The sequence below is a fragment of the Lithobates pipiens genome, unplaced genomic scaffold (genome assembly GCF_037356315.1).
Source record: "Lithobates pipiens isolate NorthernLeopardFrog02 unplaced genomic scaffold, aLitPip1_a1.2 Scaffold_8, whole genome shotgun sequence".
Classification (NCBI taxonomy): Eukaryota; Metazoa; Chordata; class Amphibia; order Anura; family Ranidae; genus Lithobates; species Lithobates pipiens.
The window spans coordinates 679,972,896-679,996,800 of record NW_027507903.1 but is presented as its reverse complement, the minus strand read 5'-3'; the positions used below and the strand labels follow the sequence as shown (position 1 = coordinate 679,996,800).

General features: G+C 44.2%; 1 protein-coding gene across 2 annotated transcripts in view; it reads left to right on the top strand.

The window, feature by feature from the left end:
- The window catches only part of LOC143962067 (NACHT, LRR and PYD domains-containing protein 3-like), a 43,865-nt gene extending 22,224 nt beyond the window's left edge, over positions 1–21,641 (top strand). The window contains exons 4-9 of one of the 2 annotated variants that reach the window (XM_077471402.1): positions 2,676–2,714; positions 3,826–5,542; positions 7,669–7,815; positions 12,788–12,964; positions 19,368–19,444; positions 19,537–21,641. In XM_077471402.1, coding sequence (XP_077327528.1) covers positions 2,676–2,714; positions 3,826–5,542; positions 7,669–7,815; positions 12,788–12,964; positions 19,368–19,444; positions 19,537–19,562 — 2,183 coding nt within the window. In that variant the 3' untranslated portion in view covers positions 19,563–21,641. Of the gene's footprint in view, positions 1–2,675; positions 2,715–3,825; positions 5,610–7,668; positions 7,816–12,787; positions 12,965–19,367; positions 19,445–19,536 lie in introns of those variants that run through there. The other variant, XR_013270619.1, reaches the window with a different exon arrangement.
- The last annotated feature ends 2,264 nt before the right edge of the window (positions 21,642–23,905 follow it).

The window sequence follows — 23,905 nt, the reverse complement described above, 5'->3', positions numbered from 1 at the left end:
ACAACTTCGTTGATGTGATAAATATAAATGAAATAAGATGTGTGTGTTTTTTTTGCACTGTACACTTTAAGTATGAGAAGTTGATGTGACAGATGTATATATACAGTGTATAAGTAAGTAACTAACCATCTTCCAAAATTTCTAATTCAAATAGAAAAGATTGCACTTTTCTGCATCAGAGAATTACATTTTGCCACCTGACTTTGGGGCCACATATCTCGGCGTCATTTATAGCTAGAAACACCAAATTTGGTATGCAAACAAAGTAGCACTAGCACTTCAACATCTCCAAATTGGAGTTTCTAGCACCAAGTGATCCCGAGATATGTGGCCCCAAAGTCGGGTCGCAAAATGTCATTCTCTGCTGCAGAAAAGTGCTTGACATTTTGGGGAATTTGGGGCCCCATAACTCTGGGTCACTTGGAGCTAGAAACCCCATTTGGAGATGTTGTAGTGTGTTTGCATACCAAATTTGGGATTTCTAGCTATAAGTGGCCCCCAGATACGTGGCCCCAAATTCGGGTCGCAAAATGTAATTTTTTTCTAATTTGATTTGAATTTCGTCCGAATTCGGTTGAATTCGTTAGCATTGTAATTCGGTAATTCGGATGCATCCGAATGTCCAAATAATGAAAATTCATCCAAATTTTGATTCGGAAAGAAACGAAATGCACATGTCTAGTGCCACTTTGTGTTGGTCTATCACATAAAATCCCAATAAAATACATTCACGTTTTTGGTTGTAACATGACAAGATGTGGAAAATGTCAAGGGGTATGAATACTTTTTCAAGGCAATGTACATACAGGATATCTTGTATAATACATCGCATTGTTCTCTCCTTGCTGGGGGAAAGATGTAATCAAACAAAAGTGTGGAAAAAAAGAAAGAAAAATAATAGCTAATTTTAGGTTGGATCCAGGCCAGTTGCCAGGTTTAGTGTTGGGGTCAAGGTCAGCGTCAGAGGTCAGGATGAAAGGTCAGGGTCAAAGGTAAGGATCAGTAAATTTTAAGTAGGATTTTTTTTTTTTAATGAAAAGCATTTTTAAATTGGTATCAGTGTCAGTGTGTTTTAGGCAGAAAAAAATGTAACATGCACACTATTGTTTCCGGGCCGTACTTCGGGTACAAACAACAACTAATGCTGCGTACACATGACCGGACTTTTTGAGGGACTAGGTCCGACGGTCTTTCTGACGGACTTTCGGCGACGTTCTGACGGACTTTCCGAATGAACGGACTTGGCCACACACAATCACACCAAAGTCCGACGGATTCGAACGTGATGACATACGACCGGACTAGAATAAGGAAGTTCATAGCCAGTAGCCAATAGCTGCCCTAGCGTCGGTTTTTGTCCGTCGGACTAGCATACACACGAGCGGATTTCCCGGTCCGGCGGAGTTCCGGTGGAAAAATTTAAAATATGTTCTATTTCTAAAGTCCGCCGGATTTTTGGCAAGCAAAGGTCCGATGGAGCCCACACACGAACAAGTCCGTCGTACCTTTGCTGTCAAAAAGTCCGGTCGTGTGTACACGGCATTACACCGGCAACAGTGGTGTCACTGCGACCGTCATGAGCAGGAAAATTCTTTTTTTTTTGGGTTGTTCTTTGGTGGTAAGTTATGGTAACAGCAGGATATATACAGCTACATTTAAAAAAAAATATGTATTTTTTTTTACAGAATAAAATAAAATTGGGTTTCAAAATTGTGGAGGAAAGAAAAGGCTACAGAGTTCAGGAACAATCTAAAAGGGAAGCAGAGGAACACTTCTCCAGGATGCCGACATTCAGTCACCATAACACAATGACATCACTCAGCATGCCGAGCACCACTTGCCTATTTTACAGAACCTCCATATTTATATCTGTATTCCTGGGAGACCCTCATGACTGTTGCTCAGTATTCTGACTCTAATGCCGCGTACACACGATCGGACTTCCCGGCGGACTTGGTCTGGCGGACAATCCGACGGTCTTTGCAGCTGAGGTCCGCCGGACTTTCAAATGAACGGACTTGGCCACACACGATCACTCCAAAAGTCAGACGGATTCGAACGTGATGACGTAGAATAAGAAAGATCATAGCCAGTAGCCAATAGCTGCCCTAGCATCGGTTTTAGTCCGTCGGACTAGCACACAGATGACCGGATTGTCCACTAAAAGCCGAGTCCGGTGGTCAAATTTGAAGCCAGTCTTATTTCTTGGTCCGCCGGACTTTTGGGAAGAATAAATCCGCTGGAGCCCACACACGATCGAATTGTCCGACGAACTCTGGTCCGCCGGACCAAGTCCGCTGGAAAGTCAGATCGTGTGTATGTGGCATTAACCTTATGTCCCATTCATCGATCAGAACCTCCTTCAGAAAGAGGAGTCAAGGCTCCAGATTCTAGGGGTGTGCCTGTAAACCCTGCATAGAGAATTGGGGGCTTTTGTGGTTCCCCGCCCCCCACCACCATGGTCACATGTCATTGCAATGTGCTGAGATGTTGCCAAGCAAAGATACTCCCCATCACCTACATGGAGAAATAGGATGAGAGAGACTCCAGTCTACAGAGGGTTGGTGGGATGATGGTGTCTGGGAGGATCTGCTACACTAATAGCTCTCTTAGTTATTACTTTATACATTTCAGAGGTTCATCAGGACTAATCACTTCCCTATTCTTATTTCCAGCCAAACTGAAGAAGACGACACACGACAACAGATTATCAGGTTAGTAGGACATCCACGTTTGATATGAAATATCTTCTAGATGAATATTTTGATCTCTTGTAGTCTGAATCAGTGGTGGACCTACCAGGGTTGCAAAGGTTGCATTTTCAACTGGGTCCTGGCATTTCCCCACTGTGGGGGCACCTGAGATGGCAGGAGGAGGGCCTGGTGCAGATCATGGGTTCCGTTCACACTGCTGCAACCCCAAAGTCATGCGACTTGCTTGCAACTTTTGTTATTCAACATTGCCATCTATGGCACTCAAAATCGCACAAAAGTAACATAAAAGTGGGGCGAAAAGTTTTTATTTGTTGCTGCAACTTGAGTTGCAGTGATTTGAATGGCACTCATTGAAATGAATGTGTATTGACATTACATTGTCATGTAATTTAATGTGTCGCGAGTCCCATGATAAGTTGCAGCAGTTTGAACCGGGGCTTATCAAGGGCCCCACAACAGCAATAAGAGGCAAGGGCCATGGGCTGGAGGGAAACCCTAAGGCTGCATTCACACCCGAGCGTAGCGTTTTCAAGCACAAAATCATGCGGATTTGCTGCGATTTTGCAGCATTTTTTTGGGGCGTTTTTACCGCGATTTGCCGCGATTTTGTGCAGGGCAAAGGGTCACCAATGTTAAAAGAAGAAAAACGCCCAAATCTGCTCGATTCAAGTGACAAAAAAGGGTCCAGAACTTGTTTGAGCTTCAGGCATTCGGCTTCAGGTGACATGGAGTGGAGATGTGAACCATCTCCATTGAGAATAATAGATTTTTTCCCCTCTAGCGTTTTGTAGCTTCAGGCTTCAAGCTACAAAACGCGTGTGAATAAGACCAGAGGAAAGGGCCCAAGGACCAATAGAAAGCACTCTAGCATTCAGGGGGCCTTTCATGTTTTGTTGCACTGGGGCCCTGAAGGTTCTAGTCACTCCTCTGGTCTGGACGATGTGTCCATAGTTTGGATACTTCCACAATCCTCTTGTATTTCATGGGATATCTTCTTTTAGTGTTACATTCTTGGGGTTTATGGTTAGAATACAATATTTCCAACTTTGTCTTATAAATACAATTTCATGTGTGTATGAGGAATAAAATATTCTCCTTTTTTCTCATAAAGACTTTAGAAAGGAACACAAAGAGTCCACGAAAGAGACATTCCAGAGGATTAAAGTATATAATTCCCGTATGGGGGAGGCTGTTTATCTACACAAAAGATTCATCAAGTTATTGATGATAAAGGGACCCCGGAATAAAGTGGACAAAGAACAAGAAATAAGGAGTTCAGACAAAAGACATCTACAGATCATGGAGAAAAGACCCCCAACCACAATCCAGGCCCTCTTTGACCCTGATAAAGAAGGTTTCATCCCTAAGGTTGTGGTGTTAGAAGGACCTGCTGGGATTGGAAAAACAATGACCTCCAAGAAGATCATGCTGGACTGGGCCTCTGGGGATCTCTACCGAGACAAGTTTGATTTTGTGTTTTATCTGAGCTGTAGAGAAATCAACACCTTCCCTGAAAACATAAGTCTTGTGGGGCTTTTATCCAGAACCTGCAGACTGAGTTCAGATGACCTGGTGTCTATTCTGAAGGATCCTGGAAATCATAGAGGACTTCTCTTTCTAGTCGATGGGTTTGATGAACTGAGGTGGACTCTGGAGGAGAAATCTGAGGGTTGTCTTGACATTTCTGTGGAAACCCACAAAGAAATAATTCTCCAAAGCTTGCTCAGGGGACATGTTCTCCCAGAATCTTCTCTGATCATCACCACAAGGTCACTGGCCGTGGAGAAACTTAACACATTCATCAATGATTCTCGCAATGTGGAAATCCTGGGATTTACAAGTGACGATCGAGAGGAATATGTCCATAAATTCTTTGGAAATAAAGAAGATGCAGACAAGGTTCTGAGTATAATAAAAGCCAATGAAGTTGTGTACACCATGTGTGCCGTCCCCATCACATGTTGGATTGTCTGCACTGTAATGAATCAAGAAATACAAAAAGGTTTGGGTCCAATCTGGTGTCATACAACGACTTCAATTTATCTTCTCTACCTGGAGGTCTTACTAACCCATCACAGCAAGAAGGAGCAGTCTGTACACCGGAAACAAACCTGTCTGAAGAAGCTGTGTGCTCTGGCCAATCAGGGAGTTCTGAACCAACAAATCTTATTTGAAAAGAAAGATCTAGAAAGACATGGACTTTCTCTGGATGAGGTGGAGTCTGTATTTCTGAATGAGAACATCTTTCATTGGGACGTCCGTCACCAGACCTGCTACAGCTTCATCCACCTGAGTGTACAGGAGTTCCTTGCTGCTCTCTATTATGGGATGGATGATGGGTCCGGGTCTATGGAAGGTACTTTCCTCCCGGAGATCTGTACAGGGAAATCACTCCGTGCCTCCACTAAGGATTCCCCACATTTAGCATTAGCTGTACAATTCCTGTTTGGTCTCCTAAATAAAAAGCTGACAAAGACATTCTCAGAGAGCACAGGAATCAACATTTCCCTTCGAGCCAGACCTGCAATGAAAGAATGGGCCATGGAGGACATCGATCAGAGTTTCTATACTCAGACAATCTTCTGTCTGTATGAGACTCAGGATGAGGACTTCATTAGAGACGTCATGTCTGGTTGTTCAGGGTTGAAGCTCTACAGCTCAGACACTGGTCACTTGTGGATGGACAGTAATTATTCCAAGCAGCTGAGCTATTGCTTGAAGACGTTGAAGAGAGAAAGTTTTCAGTATTTATATTTTGGGTGGCTCACGGTGGGTCCAGAGTGCCAGAAAATGATATCTCCATTACTACACAGGTGTCAGAAGGCCGGGTAAGTGAGTGTGAGGATATCCTAACTGAATATACAGAATGGGCAGGAACCTGCATACAGTATAACGGTGATTTTCAGACATGTTCTCCATCTACCACACTTGTTAGAAGTTAGGGGTCTATTTATTAAACAAGTTGTGTGAATATTCTAGAATTTGCACAGAAGTCACAAAAAGTCCCGGCCATGTTTGCAATGTGTGTGAAATGTCAGTTTCTATCTGTAACATTCCCTAACATTTGATCCTAAGAGAAAATAGCCCTAAGAACATTCAACCAGAAGAGGAAATAATGTGAGGGAGAGCTGTGCTCAGTATATGGAGATTCCTGTGCTCACCACTGACAGTGTAATGATCAGATACTGTAGAGAGAACTGCTATACAGAATGGATACAATGTTGCAGAGACAGAACTCCGTTGTGTACCTTAGGTAATCTGTGAAGGGTTCATTCCAGAAAACGTGTCACAAAACCGAGTCTCATCTTTACAACATTGTATCTGTTCTGTATAGGAGATCACTCCCTGCAACATTGTATCAGTTCTGTATAGGAGATCACTCCCTGCAACATTGTATCAGTTCTGTATAGAAGGTCACTCTCTGCAGTAGATGATTTGTTACAATAAATACTTATTTCCTTTGAACATCAGCTCCATCTAGTGGTCATAATGTAAATGTAGGTAAAGGAAAAACATTTGAACTGGAGAGAAAGTGTTCTTTAAAGTGGTTGTAAACGCTTACAACACACTTTGATCTACAGGTAAGCCTAGATTAAGGCTTACCTGTAGGTCTAAGAAATATATCCTAAACCTACACAGTTTAGGAGATATTTGCCGAAAGACAGGCACCGCTGTCTACGGCGCATGCGCCATAGACAGCGACGTGCAGGAGCACTGAGTGCGCCGCAGTTAACGGCGATGTGCCACGAGTTGCGGCTCCTGTGCACATGTGCGGGAGTGACGTCATTGCTGCTCCAACGAATGCCAGCGCCGGAGCAGCAAGACCCACCAAGAAGATGGATGCGGCGGACTACAGGGGACAGCGGTGACTTCGCTGGCTCCTGTGTCAGGTAAGTGACACATAATGGACTACTATGCGATGCATAGTAGTCCATTATGCTTTACCTTTGCGGGGAATTAAAGAGGAAGTAAGCCAATCAGGGTTTACTTCCTCTTTAAAGCGGAGTCCCACCCATTTAAAAGTCAGCAGCTATAAAAAGTGTAGCTGCTGACTTTTAATAATCAGACACTCACCTGTCCTATGGTACAGCTATGCGGGCGCACGAAAGCCCCGATCCTCTCTTCCTCCTCTCTGAGGAGCCAGCATTGTAACCGTGGGTGCCCGGCTGTGGCTTTACAGCCGGGCGCGCACTGCACATGCCCGATGCCACGCTGCGTGCTGTGAATGGCCGGGGCAATTTTCTGGGACCTGTGACGAGTCCCAGAAGATTGCAGGGAGGGAGGGGGGAAGGTGTAATTCCTTACGGTGCCGTGGAGCCAGGGGAGGAAGTGTGAGCTGGGTGCCCGTAAAAACAGAATGAAATGATGACTGCAATCCCTCACATTTAACTTCATAGCCCCCCCCCCCCCCCCCAGTATTGTGATATTATGTCCCGTCAATAGATTCTATGACCTTCCCAGTATGTCTGCATCTCATAGAGTTTGTCCAGTGTTCAGCAGTGGTGCCACCTGACATATCGCCCTCCTACTGCCAGGTCAGGTGTGATCTGCTAGTCATTCATTGGTAGGCATGAATGGGTGTTTCCAGCCAATGAAAGGATGGCTTGGTGTTCGGAGATCTATGGAATGGAAAAAATGCCATTGCATTTTATATTGGGAACCAAATAGTTTTTTTTTTCCAGATTTTCCATAAACTGTTGATGAATGGAGACCCCTGTGTAGATAGGCCAGAGATCCTGTATATACCGTATGTCAGGGGCTTCATCTAAGTTTTGTCTTGCGTGTGACTTCAAAGACTGCTCATAGACACCAATGAAAAGTCCTCATCAGGTCCAGTATGAGCCAATGGGAATGCAGCCATGTGGAAGGGAAATGTTGGGTGTTACATTGTTATTCTCAGTGTCAGAGGTCGACCATTCTTGGTGCTAATTATTATCTCATTATTGTGTTTTAGGTTTTGGCATTGTGCTATTTCCAGTAAAGATTGTCCAGGAGAGGACAAAGCAGAGGATGAAGAAGAGTCCTCCTCTTCAGAAGATAAAATGAAATCTGTTAATATTTCCTTTCTGATGAACCCGGAGAGTAAAATTCAGGAGTTAGAGTAAGAGAAATCTGTGATCCTGCAGTGATCGGGAAATGTAATGTCTTGTGATTGTTCCCGTCTCTCAGTTTTTCCTTACATATCTGGATGTCTTCCATCCTCCCCGATGTAGTATCTTCCATCACCTGTCCTCTTCTCCTGTGTTCTCCCCTCTCTAGGGGAATCTTCCTCATTGTTATCTATTCCATGGGATTTTGGGGTCCCTCTTAAAGTAGAACTGTGATCAGGTTATGTACACATGTAATGAACATCCATAATCTTAACAAGCAGTAAATAAGCTTTAAAATAAGCCATCACTGACCCCTCTAGCTGCAGACACATCTGTCCCCCCCTCTTTCTCACTCCTCTGAGTCAATAAGTTGTGAGTGGAAATTACAGCTTGAGCTACTGAGCTCTGTAAATAACATGGTTTGTACAGTGAACCAGGAAAAACGGGCAGGTAAACATGTGAAAAAAAAAAGATTTCAGCTCCACCTGCTGGGTTGAAATGGAAATGCTAATTTTTTTATACGCAAATCCTGACTATATTAAAGACAGAAAACATGATACATTCCTCTGAAGGCAACAACATAATATAGTTCTCACTTCTCTACAAAAGGCCGTCCCATTTCAAATACAACCCATACTTCAGAAATATTCTCTTTCGTTGTCTCCCTTCTGCAGGATAGTAGTTATACATCCTGGAACGTTACCCATCCCCCTTCATTAAAAGAAATGATGAACATCCCTAACTCGCATTCCCTATAAGAGTCCTTGTCTGCCATAAAAAGTCCCAAGGCTTCCTCTGTCCTGGCTCTGGGCAGTGATTGTCTATCTCCCCCTCTCTGCTCCTGGTGGGGGTTCTCTTCAGGTATGAAGGTTGTATCCTATGGACATAAACCCCCTCCGGAGTCCCTCCACAATGACATATTATACTACCGTATGTAGAGCTGGGCAGTCAGCTTCATCTGATAGTACTTTGTTCCTTTCTGTTTGATTTCCTCAATACAAACTACAGTATTTTTCATAAAATGAGTAGAGTTCTCCTCTGGTGAAGATCTTCCTCCTTATATTCTCCTTCTGGGTGGTTTTACCTGTTTTTGGAATTTCAGTTTTTCTGGGTGATATCAACAAGAAAGTGGACTTTGTGTCTCAAGTCTGTGCCATTAGTTCTATCTGCAGATGTCTGACTTCACGAAAGACTTATGGGTTATTTCCTAACCAAGTTTCCCCTCGAGTCCCCCCGCTATGTCGGGCCTTATCTGCTCCTAATCAATATGTGCTCCTCATTTCTCTGTGCGGATCTCAGTAATGATATGGGGGACATTCTACTCCAGAGACACGCTCTCTACAGAGTTACTGGACTGCTTGAGATATTTACACTCCTTCTACGGATCATCATAAGTGGATTTTACTGACTTTTCTCCCCTTGATGATGGTATCCAGTTCTCTTTTCTACTAATTTTGTGATGACCATTCCCTAATGCCCTATACACGCGACTTTCCAGCAGAAAAGGTCAGACGGAATAATTCTGTCGGACATTCCGATCATGTGTGGGCTCTATCTGGCTTTTTCTTTCTAAAATTCTGACGGACCTAGAAATAGAACATGTTTCAAATCTTGCCGGAGGAACCAGTTCCCTTCGAGAAAACCGCTCGTCTGTATGCTGTTCTGACGGACCAAAAATGACGCAAGGGCCGCTATTGGCTACTGGCTATTGAACTTCCCTTTTCTTGTCCCGTCGTACATCATCGCATTCTAAACAATCGGACTTTGGTGCGATTATGTGTAGGCAAGTCCGTTTTGGCGGGAACTCCGGCGGAACTCCGTCAAAAAGTCCTTCTGAGTTCAGTCCGACGAGAAGTCTGCTCGTGTGCATGCTGCATTCGAGTTTTTGGTTATTTTCCCTAATATACTATCACAGATCTGTATTTGTCTCTGTAGTCTGTATGGATGTGGCATGACTTCCTTGTACTTTGATGGTGTCCATTCCATTCTTTCAGTTGTGCTCAAAAGTTTGCCTTCCCTTGGAGAATTGGTAAAATACAGCATGTACAATTTTTAAAGAAAACATGAGTGAGCTGGCAAAACCCATTTCTTTTATTTTTTATGGGATTCACATATCGTAACTGTAGGTGATAACAGAATGGCACAATCATAAAACAAAACATGGCAACAATCAAAGTCCCCTGTTCAAAAGTCTGCATCCCCTTAGTTCTTAATCCCGTGTATAGCCCCTTTTTAGCATCAATGATGGCAGTCAGTCTTCTGTAATAGTTGTCTATAGGGCCCAAATTCTTGCAGGTGGCTGCCCATTCATCTTGGCAAAATGCATCCAGGTCAAGTCTTTGGTCGTCTTGCATGAAGCACACCTTTGAGATCTCTCCACATTGTCTCGAGGATATTAAGGTCAGGAGACTGTTATGGCCACTCCAGGACCTTCACCATTTTCTGCTCCAACCACTGGAGGCTCAACCATGGTCTTGTGCTTAGCATCATTGTCATGCTGAAAAGTTCAAGAGCATGCCATGCGCAGCTTACGTGCAACAGAATGCAATTTGTCTGCCAGTATTTTCTAAAAACATGCTACATTCATCTTGCCATCAGTTTTCATAAGATCCCCCCCCCCCCGCCTTTAGAGCTCACTCACTCCCAAAACATCAGTGAGCCACCACTATGCTTCACAGTGGGGATGATATTCTGGTCACTATAGGCCTTGTTGACCCCTTCCCAAACATAGCGCTTATGATTGTGACCATAAAGCTCTATTTTGACAAATAACAATGAAAACTCTACGCTACAAACCAAAAGAAACCAAAAGTAGGGAAACACAGATACATGTGATTGTGGCTGCTGTAGTCTTCAAAATGTGTCTAACTCTATAACTCCAACTCTATAATGTGAGCTCTATAAATGTGCATAAAGACTGTGCTACCAAAATTGGGAATCAAAGTTGCTAAATATTTTGCCACATGTGCAAACGATAAATAAACAAATGAACAACACCAGAACATTATGTCTAATTAAACGAATGTCCAATGTATCAGTAATGCCGCATACACACGGCCGGACTTTCCGGCAAACTAGGTCCAACGGTCTTCCCGACAGACTTTTGGCGGAGTTCAGATGGACCTTCCGAAAGAACGGACTTATCCACACATGAACGGACTAAGTCCATTCATTTTGAACATGGTGACGTAAACAGGACTAAAAAATTAAGCTCATTAGCCATTAGCCAATAGCTGCCCTTGCGTCGTATTTGGTCCGTCGGACCAGCACACAGACGAACGGTTTTCCCGATTTGAGTCCGTCGGAATTGAGTTCCTTGGATAGATTTGAAACATGTTCTCTTGGTCCACCAGATTTTTTCCAAAAAACTAACGTATTAGCCCACGCACAATCGGATTGTCCGACGGACTAATCACGTCGGTCCTAGTTTGCTGGAAAGTCCGGTCTTGTGCGGGATAAGTCCCAATCAGATAATAGTTGCTTAAAAAGCAAAAGGTAAGGGAACAGGTGGCGGTGCCATTAGTAACAGATGAATACAAGACCACTTCCATGGTGACCCCACATGGATTTATACTCAATGGATGGACCTTCTATCAGTAGTTAGGTATCACTGTGATTTTTTGGTTGGACCCACTGTGTATCTTGTCACCAACTTGACCATTCACATGTGCCAGGATGCGATTTCTTCCAACGGAATACACCACCACTCAAAAAACAATAAGTTTAAAGTAAATGAAAACACAGCCACTTTTTGACAAGTCCAAAAACCCAAAAAACAATCCCAAAGTAGATTCAACATCCGTCACAATGTGTAATGTACAGGGATAGGCACAATTGTAGACACTCAGGTTGAACTGGATGGACTGGTGTCTTTATTCAACCTTACTAACTATGAAACTAACTATGAAACTATGAATGCTGGCCACTGACCTGAACAAAAGTAAAAAAAAAGAAAAACCAGAACAGCACCGACGCTTGGGTCTTTCCAAATGACAGCTCCACCACCTCCCGCTGCTAAATAAATGAATGGGGAAGGGAACCCAATAACATCACTGGGTAACCCTGCCACATTGTGACATCATCACCCCAGCATGCCTGTTCATTAGTGTAATAAGGGGGCGAGGTCACATGTGACATCATCGGGTGGTCTGCCCCTTTGTTTATTTAGCAATGGAAGATGGTGGAGCTGTCATTCGGCGGTGGCCAAGCGTCAGTGCCTGTCGGGTATTTCTTTTCTTTTTTGTTCAGGTCAGCGGCCCGGCGTTTATCGCGCTTTACGCTGGGTCAACTTTGGGGACATTTTTTTTTTTTTTAAATCAAAGACTTGTCAAAAACTGTGTTTTTAATATTCTTTTTGCCTTTTTTTGTGAATGAGTAGGGGTGCTGTTTAACCCCTACTCATCCACATAGGGGGATCCGGAAATCCCGACAGAAGACAGAAGAGTCAGCGGGAAGCGGTGGCCATCCGATGCAGGACAACCATGTTGTTTACTGGCTGTTAAGGACACTAAGGATATGCTGCCAGCTGCCGACTCCTTAACAACCAGCACTAATTGAATATATTCCTTGAGTAACACAAGACTAGACCATTACTTTTTCAACAAATGCATTTATTTATTTATATAATTTCGTGAATTGACTTTAGAGTCAGTTTATGCCATATGTACCAAGCATTTTTTTTACTGACGGCGACATTGACATTTTTTTAAATATAGCATGAGATAATTGGAAAAAAAAATATGTCACATGATCCAATTATCTCCTGAAATATTCTTTAGTGAATTGAGCCCTAAAACTTTTCCGGTTGGGTGACAACTCATCTACATTTCACAGGGGAGGTCCAAACAATATTCCATGAAAAAATCCATCCAAATGTCCCAAAATTTCATTTTCTAAGACCGAACCCGCTAATTATTCATTGGACTTGTCTACTTCATGTCACTGGAAGAACATTTCACCTCTCTTTCCTGCTTCTCCCACCAGAGTTTATCGCTGTAAAATGACATTATCGTGCTGCGATGATCTTTGCTCCATTATCAACACAAACCGAACTCTGACCAAACTGGAGGTTACATTGGATGATGATGAGAAGATGTCGGACTCAGAAGTGGATCGTTGTTGTGAGGTCTTCCGGAAAGCCGGCTTCACTCTGAAAAAATGGTAAGACCTGTTACATTGGAGGTAACACACATGCTAAGTCTAGTGCCACGTACACACGATCAGAATTTCGGCCCGCAAAAGACCGATGAGAGTTTTTTTCATCGGAAAATGCGACCGTGTGTACGCTCCATCAGACTTTTGCTGGCCGAATTCCAGCCAGCAAAAGATTGAGAGCATGTTCTCAATTTTTCGGTCGGGAAAAGTTCCTCTCCGCAAATGTGATTGTCTGTGGCAATTCCGACACGCAAAAAACTCACGCATTCTCAGATTCAACTACGAGACGGAAGCTATTTGGCTACTGGCTATTGAACTTCCCTTTTCTAGCCCCGTCGTACGTGTTGTACGTCACCGAGTTCTTGACGGTCGGAATTTTATGTGACAACTTGAGGGAAATCCCGTCGGAATTCCGTCGGGAAAACCATCAGAGCTTTTTCCAACCAAAATTCCGATTAACAATAATACATTTTTTGATGCATTTTGCAGAAATGCAGGGACATTTTTTTTAACATGGGTTCCTATGGAACATGTTCACATGTGCCTCTGCGTTTTTGGAAATGGTCAGGGACTTTTTCTCGCAAAATGCTGAGTTTTGCATGTAATAGACCCACATCAAACTCAAGTACCATGTTTTTGCCTCAATTTTTCCACGATTTGTGTTTTTTTTTTGCTGTACATACACTGTATATAACTGGTTGCTAAGGAGGGGGCCAGGAAGCCGGCCACCGTGTCCTTAACAACCGATAAGTCATAAGCTGTCAGTGGGCTTCTCCTCTGACAGCTAAATGAAAAAAAAAAGAATTTCCGGCAAAAAAAAATTGTGAAAAAAAATGCTGTGGGGTTCCTCCCAGGTCCATACCAGGCCCTTTGTGCCTAGTATGGTTTCGCAGGGAACCCCCCCATGCCAAAATGTAAAAAAAAATGGTGTGGAACCCCCCAAAATCCATACCAGACCCTTATCGGAGCATGCAGCTCGGCAGGTCAGGAAAGGGAGGGGACGAGTGAGTGCCCCCCACTTCTGAACTGTACCAGGCCACATGCTCTCAACATGGGGGGGGGGTGGGTGCACCTTATTCCCATGTTGATGGGGACAATGACCTCTTCCCTTGCCTGGTGGTTGTTGGGGTCTCCGGCAGGGGGGCTTATCGGAATATAGAAGCCCCCTTTAACAAGGGGGCCTCTATATCCCATCCTCCCCCCTATGTGAATGAGTATGGGTTACCCCTACCCATTCACCAAAAAAAAGTCATGTAGTGTGAAAAAATACAGTACAGTACACAATTTTTGACAAGTCTTTTATTAAAAATATCTTCTTCTTCCCCGCTTCTTCCTCCATCTTCTCCTGCATCTTCCTCCTCCGGGCGTCTCCTTTTCCCACTGCTTCTTCCACTCTTCTTCTGTCTTCTGTCTTCTTTGTCTGGTGTGCTTCTTTCTCTGCCGCCGCTCCCGCCGCCGACCCTCCTACGATTCTGCGTCACGATGATCTGTCCGCGACGATGTCAAGCATTTCTTGGATAACAGTGGGGGGCGTGGCCATCGGATGACGTCATCAAGAGGCCCACCCCTTTATGATGTCATGGACCCTTCATGCCCTAGATGGTGATGTCACAAGGGGGATGGGCCTCTGGGTGATATCATCATATGACCACGCCCCCATCATTATCTAAGAAATGCTTGACATCGGCACGGACAGATCAGCGAGATGCAGCATTGGTGGAGGGTCGTCGGCGGGAGAGGAAGAAGCACCCCGGATAAAGAAGACCAGAGAAAGAAAAAGAGCGGAAGAAGAACCAGGAGAAGGAGAAGCCCACAGGAGGAAGTTGCAAGAGAAGATGCAGGAAAACCGGAGGAAAAAGAAGATATTTTTAATAAAAGACTTGTCAAAAACTGTCTACTGTATTTTTTCACACTACACTACTTTTTTTGGTGAATGAGTAGGGGTACAATGTATCCCATACTCATTCACATAGGGGGGGAGGCCGGATCTGGGGACCCCCTTGTTAAATCCATACTAGACCCATATGGACCTGGGGGGACCCCACATTGTTTTTTGCGTTTTTTTGCCGGCAATTCTTTTTTTTTACTTTCAGCTGTCAGCGGGGACCCTTGGACTACATGGTTTTACATGGCTACCATATAGTGCAAGGGCCTGCCTGATTGCATACAAATTTAAACTCCTAAGGTGTGACCTCATATTATATGGTTTTGGTAAATCTTAAGACAAAAATATGCAGAAAATCTAATAGTGTGTATGGGGTCTTAGACTCTGACTAGTGAAATATATGCACCATTGGGTGGTGATGAGATGATGGAAGTGGAACATTGTTTTGAGGTCTTCTGACACCCGGGCTGCTCTGTAATGAAAAAAAAATGGAAGGACGGGTGACAAACATTCTATACAATTTCTGTAGAACCCATTGGAGGTCTCTGTAGTTATACAGATAACAAGAGAGATGATTTAAATTTCCTGTGCCAGTCACAGATTTCCCAGATGATGGAGAATTTATTTCTCATCCCAAGTTTTATCAATATAGAAGGGTGGATGAGGAAAATCAGATCTTCCACTAAAAATCGTAGTGAAGTCCTACAATCTCCCACCCCACCCCCCGCTGTCTATCCAATTTGGTAGTATAACCGAGCCAATCAGATGTGTGTTCTCAGCCTGTACACATGACAGCCCAGCACACCCAGCATACAGTCTGCTATCCCAATGGTTGGATGGCCATGAGGGGTCTCGTATTAGGTGGGTGATTTGCAAGGGGGTGGGGGGCGCTATAAAAGAAGGACACCTTTCAAATACCTAAAGTCTGAGGACAGAGAGGATTGTTTGGTGTAATTACATACTGGTAGGGGGAGCCCGTCCATTATGAATAATGGATAGATTCATGCATTGCATGAATCTATCCTTGGCCGCCACTGCCCTATTTAGGCGTCCGGACCCTTTTCGGATGCCAAGCATCTGAATTACAGTAGCGGGGTTATTTTATTTTTGAAGCACCTGATTAGAGCTCCAATTAGGCTCCAATAGGCTTAAAAATAGGTGGACTGCGGATGGGGGTCACAGTGGCTGTATTTTATGGGGCAAAAGTGGCAGCATTTGATGGACCCAAGTGGCGGCATTTGATGGGGCACAAGTGGCAGCATTTGATGGGGCACAAGTGGCAGCATTTGATGGGGCACAAGTGGCGGCATTTGATGGGGCACATATGGCGGCATTTGATGGGACATAAGTGGCTGCATATGATGGGCACAAGTAACTGCATATGATGGGGCACAAGTGGCTGCCTTTGATGGGACACAAGTGGCTGCATATGATGGGCACAAGTAGCTGCATATGATGGCCACAAATGGCTGCATGTGATCAGATACAAGTGGCTGCATGTGATGGGGCATAAACAGCTGCATGTGATGGGACACAAGTGGCTGCACGTGATGGTACACAAGTGGCTGCATATGATGGGCACAAGTGGCTGCATATGATGGGCACAAGCAGCTGCATATGATGGGCACATGTGGCGGTATTTGATGGGGCACATGTGGCGGCATTTGATGGGGCACATATGGCGGCATTTGATGGGATACAAGTGGCTGCATGTGATGGGGCATAAGCAACTACATGTGATGGGGCATAAGCGGCTGCATGTGATGGGACACAAGCGGCTGCATATGATGGGCACAAGTGGCTACACGTGATGGGGCACAGGCGACTGCATATGACGGGGCATAAGCGGCTGCATTTGATGGAACACAAGTGGCTGCATATGATGGGCACAAGTGGCTGCATGTGATGGGGCACAAGTGGCTGCATGTGATGGGGCACAAGTGGCTGCAGGTGATGGGGCACAAGTGGCTGCACGTGATGGGGCACAAGTGGCTGCACGTGATGGGGCACAAGTGGCTGCACGTGATGGGGCACAAGTGGCTGCACGTGATGGGGCACAAGTGGCTGCACGTGATGGGGCACAAGTGGCTGCACGTGATGAGGCACACGTGGCTGCACGTGATGGGGCACAAGTGACTGCACATGATGGGGCACAAGTGACTGCACATGATGGGGCACAAGTGGCTGCACGTGATGGGGCACAAGTGGCTGCACGTGATGGGGCACAAGTGGCTGCATATGATGGGCACAAGTGGCTGCATTTGATGGGACACAAGTGGCTGCATTTGATGAGCACAAGTAGCTGCATTTGATGGGGCACAAGTGGCTGAATATGATGGGCACAAGTGGCTGAATATGATGGGCACAAGTGACTGCACATGATGGGGCAAAAGTGACTGCACATGATGGGGCACAAGTGGCTGCACGTGATGGGACACAAGTGCCTGCACGTGATGGGGCACAAGTGGCTGCATATGATGGGCACAAGTGGCTGCATTTGATGGGACACAAGTGGCTGCATTTGATGAGCACAAGTAGCTGCATTTGATGGGGCACAAGTGGCTGAATATGATGGGCACAAGTGGCTGAATATGATGGGCACAAGTGGCTGCATATGATGGGGCACAAGTGGCTGCATATGATGGGGCACAAGTGGCTGCATGTGATGGGGCACAAGTGGCTGCATACTGGGGTCTATTATGAAGAGATGAGATCACACATCCCACCATCTACAGTACATACAATGTATGTCAGATCTACTCCCAGCATATGAGACCGCTGATATACATTGTACATTACACATCACACGCATTTACAGGAAGACAGAAAAATACTTCACATTAGTGTGTAAAAAATGTCCCTCGTTTCTTACAGAGCACAGTACGAGCTCTCCCTTTGCATTATTTTTTACAGGGAACAGCATGAGCCCCCCCCCCCCCCCTTTTTCCATCATTTCTTAGCCCCTGTACACACGGTCGGACATTCCGACAACCAAATCCGTCGGATTTTGTCCGAAACTGTTGCATACACACGGTCGGACAAAGTTGTTGGAAAATCCGATCGTTCAGAACGTGATGGCGTAATTTAGTTACGATGGGACTACGTTCAGGCTAGTAGCCAATAGCTTTGATGTAGGAATTTGATCTGAGCATGCGTGGCACTTTGTCCGATCGGAATTCTCTACACATGATCGGAGTATGTCCGATCGGAGCATTTTGTCTAAATATTTTACCAACAAGTTGGAAAACTTGGTCCGTCTGAGTATCCGATGGAGACCACACACAGTCGGAATAGCCGACAAAACGGTCCGATCAGACACATTCCATCGGAATTTCCGACCGTGTGTACAAGGGCTAACTGAGCACCCGGCACCACTTTGAAGTGGAATATCATTATTATGGCAGCAGCTAGCTGCCATAACCCCGTATCCTCTTCTTCTGCGGGCGGTCCGCTTTCAGATAAAAGTGGTCTATGCGGCGGATTGCCTGCGAGATCACTCCCCTCCCGCTCCGCCCCAGGGGCTTCCGCCACTTACCGGAGCCACCATCAGCGGTGGAGGTGATTGGGTCCTCTTCCGTGTTAGGTAGGGAGCTGACTGAGGAGGAAGATGGCCCCCACCCGGCTCCATATCACTGCAGGGTGGAAGGGACATCAAAACGTCACTTCAGCCTATAGTTTATAAAGAGACATTTTTGTTTAATAATTTTTTTCAAACAACATTTTTTTAATTGCATATTAGTGTAAATATGAAATGTGAGGTCTTTTTGACCCCCCAGATCTCATATTTAAGAGGTCGTGCCATGCTTTTTTTTCTATTACAAAGGATGTTTACATTGTAATAGGAATAATATTACTTGTAATAGGAATAAAAGTGACAACGAACAGTGTAAAAATAAAAGGTAAAAAAAATAAGAAAAAAACAAAACAAAAAATGTTTTAACGTGTCCCGTACCGCTGAGCTCCCATGCAGAAGTGAACGCATACATGAGTAGCACCCGCATATGAAAACGGTGTTCAAACCACACATGTGAGGTATCGCCGCGATCATGAGTGCGAGAGCAATAATTCTAGCCCTAGAACTCCTCTGTAACTCAAAACATGCAACCTCCAGAATTTTTTAAACGCCACCTATGGAGATTTTTAAGGGTCAAAATTTGTCACCATTCCACGCAATTTTGAAGCGTGACATGTTGGGTATCAATTTACTCGGCGTAACATCATCTTTCACAATATAAAAACAATCGGGCTAACTTTACTGTTGTCTTATTTTTTAATTTAAAAAAGTGTATTTTTTTTAAAAAAAAGGGCGCTTGAAAGAACGCTGCGCAAATACGGTGTGACAGAAAGTATTGTGACGACCGCCATTTTATTCTCTAGGGTATTAGAAAAAAAATATATAATGTTGAGGGGTTCTAAGTAATTTTCTAGCAAAAAAAAAAAATGATTTTAACTTGTAAACAACAAGTTTGAAAAGTAGGCCCGGTCTTAAAGTGGTTAACACTCTCATTTGATTCTTTATTGAAGGGAAGTAGGATGGGAGGTATCTATAGACAGAAGAAGAGTAGAACATGGTCTTGGTGAAGCCGTCTCCTCCTCTGCAGGTAATACACGGATCCTGATATGAAGAGAATGTCCAGAATGGAATGATATCATTACACTGATTATTCATCATTTTCCTTTTCTTCACATACAGATGATGACGATGATTCTACTGACTGATATCTACTGAATGTTATTCCGGAATGATCTGAGCGGCGATCTGTCCTTCCTCCGATTCCTCCATTTTGGATTGTATTGTTATTCCTTAAAGTGTTGCTAAACCCACAACAGTAAAATCAGTCTCTATATGCAGAATAGCATGCTTGTTATACTCAAGTGATTAATTCTCTGCATTGTGTAAAAAGGCTCTTTTTTTTTTAATCAGATCATTCTTTATTATTACTTTTTCAAGCAATATACAAAAACATCACAAATAGCAAACAACATACACCCAATATACCCAGGCACGAAATAAGATGGGGTGGAAAAAAAAACAAGAAAACCCTCATAAAAGTGCTCCCTACCCCTCTCCCGCCACATATATCCAAAATGTCCGTCCCTCTTCTCCATATCTTTTCAAAGTTCCCTGGGCAGCCTCTGTGTAAAAATATATACTTTTCCTTAACTAATGTTCCCCTTATTTGTATCTTCCATTCCGTTATTGTAGGTGGGCTTGATGATGTCCACTTTTGCGCTATGAGCTTACGCGCCTAAAATAAGATCCTAGTTAACGATATCCTGTATTTCCCCCCCGGATACCCCATTCGTCTAGGATACCCAAGAGGCAGCCTCCCGGTTCAGGAGACATCCTGGTCCCAAAAGCAATATTAATCATTGATATCATTTTGTGCCAATAGTGGTGGAGCTTGGGGCATCTTCATAACATATGGATTAAGTTCACCGGATTCCCTTTACATCTGGGGCATTGGGCTGTATCTCTACGTTTCCATTAAAAAAATGTCTCTGGTGTATAATGAGCCATGTGTAATATGAATATTTGGGTTAAATTTTGTGTTGGGGATAGAGATGACAGGGATGTTGCCGACAGTGCCGATGCCCATTGTTCATCTGAGATTGGAAGCGCTCCATCCCCTTCTCTCCACTCTCCCGCCACATTATGTATCCAAAATGTCCGTCCCTCTTCTCCATATCTTGTCAAAAGTTCCCTGGGCCGCCTCTGTGTAAAAATATATACTTTTTATATATTTATTTTATATAATGTTTCCCAAGAAAACCCTCATAAAAGTTCGCCCTCCCCCCTCTCCCGCCACATTATATATCCAAAATGTCCGTCCCTCTTCTCCATATCTTTTCAAAGTTCCCTGGGCAGCCTCTGTGTAAAAATATATACTTTTCCTTAACTAATGTTCCCCTTATTTGTATCTTCCATTCCGCTATTGTAGGTGGGCTTGATGATGTCCACTTTTGTGCTATGAGCTTATGCGCCTGAAATAAGATCCTAGTTAATGATATCCTGTATTCCCCCCCAAGATACCCCATTTGTCTAGGATACCCAAGAGGCAGCCTCCCGGTTCAGGAGACATTCTGGTCCCAAAAGCACTATTAATCATTGATATCACTTTGTTCCAATAGCGGTGGAGCTTGGGGCATCTCCATAACATATGGATTAAGTCCGCCGGCCTCCCTTTACATCTGGGGCATTGGGCTGTATCTCTACGTTTCCATTTAAATCATTTCTCTGGTGTATAATGAGCCCTGTGTAATATGAATATTTGTGTTAAATTTTGTGTTGGGGATAGAGATGACAGGGATGTTGCCGACAGTGCCGATTGCCAATCGTTCATCTGACATTGGCCCTATATCACATGACCGCGCTGCTCTTGCTGGTATATCCTTTAAATTTATCATATAGTATATTATAGATTTGTGAAATCAGACCTTTTTTTTTTTTTTGTCTTTTCCAACAAGGACATTACCTCAGAATTATTAAATTTAAATTCCGCCTGTGCTTGTAATGCGTGCCTGAACTGTAGGAAAACATCTTTTGTTTGGGATATTATATTCATTTCTTAGTTCAATAAAGGTCTTTATCACTTCATCCTGGAATACCTGTGTCATATATCTTAGTCCCTTGAGGCTTCCATATCTCAAACCCTTCCAGTTCCATCAGTTCCGCATAGCTGCTATTATTCCATATAGGGGTATATGCCGTATAACCTTTTATTTCCATAATTTTTTCCATTTCCTGCCATACCTTGTCAAACAATTCTCCCGTAATAAAGCCTTTGTTAGACCGTTGGTTTCTCATCTCCAATAAAGAGATCAATGGGTAATCGGGATATACTGGTAATAGCAGGCTCTGCATAGAACCAGATTTTTTGTTTCTTTTTAATTCTTTGTTAATTCTTTTAACTATTTTAATTATTTTTCCTTATACTTCATGGACATTACTGACTGTAACAGCCCATTGTGGTCATTAATACTATTTATACTCTATGTTCATTCCCATTCAACACTATACGAGTTTGTTTACTAGTCATATTCAGAGTGCGTCGTATTATATTTTGTTTTCTATGTCTGCATAGAATCAGAGTCGGCCATTACTGTCCATCCAAAAAAGTGTTGTATTTGTGAAGATAAAATACCGTATATACTCGAGTATAAGCCGAGATTTTCAGCCTCTTTTTTGAGGCTGAAAGTGCCCCCCTCGGCTTATACTCGAGTCATCGCCGTCTGCCTGCTCGATCAGTGTGTCGAGCAGACAGACGGCGGCCATTCTACTATTTAAAAGCCGCGCCTCCCTCTCTGTGATAGGCGGAACACTCAATTTCCCAGCAGTCAGTGTTCCGCCTATCACGGACATCCGCTCATTCTCATACTATGGACGAGGATGAGAGGATGTCCGTGACAGGCGGAACACTGACTGCTGGGAAATTGAGTGTTCCGCCTATCACAGAGAGGGAGGCGCGGCTTTTGAACAGAGGAATGGCCGCCGTCTGTCAGACCAGGAAGAGAGCGTGGCACACAGAGGCTGCAGATTGGCACAGGTAGGCAGGGATGGACGGACAGCACAGCACAGCACAGCGACGGATGGGACACAGGGACACAGCGACGGACGGGACACAGCGACGGAGGGGACACAGCGACGGACGGGACACAGCGACGGATGGGACACAGGGACGGACGGGACACAGGGATGGACACAGGGACGTACGGGACACAGGGACGGACACAGGGATGGACGGGACACAGGGACGGACGGGACACAGGGACGGACGGGACACAGGGATGGACACAGGGACGGACGGGACACAGGGACGGACGGGACACAGGGATGGACGGGACACAGGGATGGACACAGGGATGTCTCACCCTCGGCTTATACACGAGTCAATAAGTTTCCCAGTTTTTTTGTGGTAAATTGGGGGCCTCGGCTTATATTCGGGTCGGCCTATACTCGAGTATATACGGTATAGCTTTTTTGGATGGGGAATTGCCAATCCACCTGCTCCTTTATTTAACATTAATGTTGTCAACTTTATGGGTGGTGTTTTTTCTTACAAATAAGCCCTCTAAAGAGCGATTCTATTTTTCTAAACCAAAATGTTGTGATCCATACGGGAGAATTATTAAACACATAAAGCAACTGTGGGGACCAAATCATTTCAGCAAGGTTCTCCCTGCCTATCACTGTGAGTGGTAATTTACACCAACTTCACCATTTATCCTTACATTTTACCAATAAAGGTTTAAGATTCAGTTTAATATTTTGCATTTTGTGAAATCTCAATCTCCAGGGATCTCACTACATGCTTAATTTGAATTTGAGACGCATGATTTAGTAAAGGGACTTTTCATTCGTCTAATGGTAGTAGTTCAGATTTATCCCAATTAATCTGGTATCCCAAGATTTGCCAAAATATGGAGAATAAGGCTCATATGTTTCGTTAATGACTTTGTGGTATCCCCCAGGAAAATAAGAGCATCATCTGCATAGAGAGCTACTTTGTCCTCTCTTCCTGCTCGTCGAAACCCGACTATTTTCACTGATTGCAAGGGCAAGAGGTTCCAATGCTATTGCAAACAATAGTGGAGACAGAGGGCATCCCAGCCTAGTAACTCTAGACAGATTAAAGGGTCTGGATAGTGTATTGTTAATTCTCACCCTTGCTTTTGGTTCCCTATATAACATTTTGACCCATTTTATCCCGGGCCTATACCAAAAGCCTCCTATAGGGCCCATAGATATTCCCATTCCACCATATCAAAGGCTTTTTGGGCATCCAGGCACAATATTGCTCTGGATCCCGTATTTTCGATAGGGAGCGGCATGTTTTAAAAAAAAAAAGTATATGTATATTAGTTGAAGCTGCTCTAGTTGGAATAAAACCTGTTTGGTCCTCATGAGTCAAGGTATTAACCACTTCCCGACCGGCGCACGCTGATGTACGTCAGCAGAATGGCACGGACAGGCAAATGGGCATACAGGTATGTCCCTTTAAATTTGCCGCCGTGCCATCGCGTGCGTGTGCCAGTTGGGACCTCCATGGGTCCGATCGCGG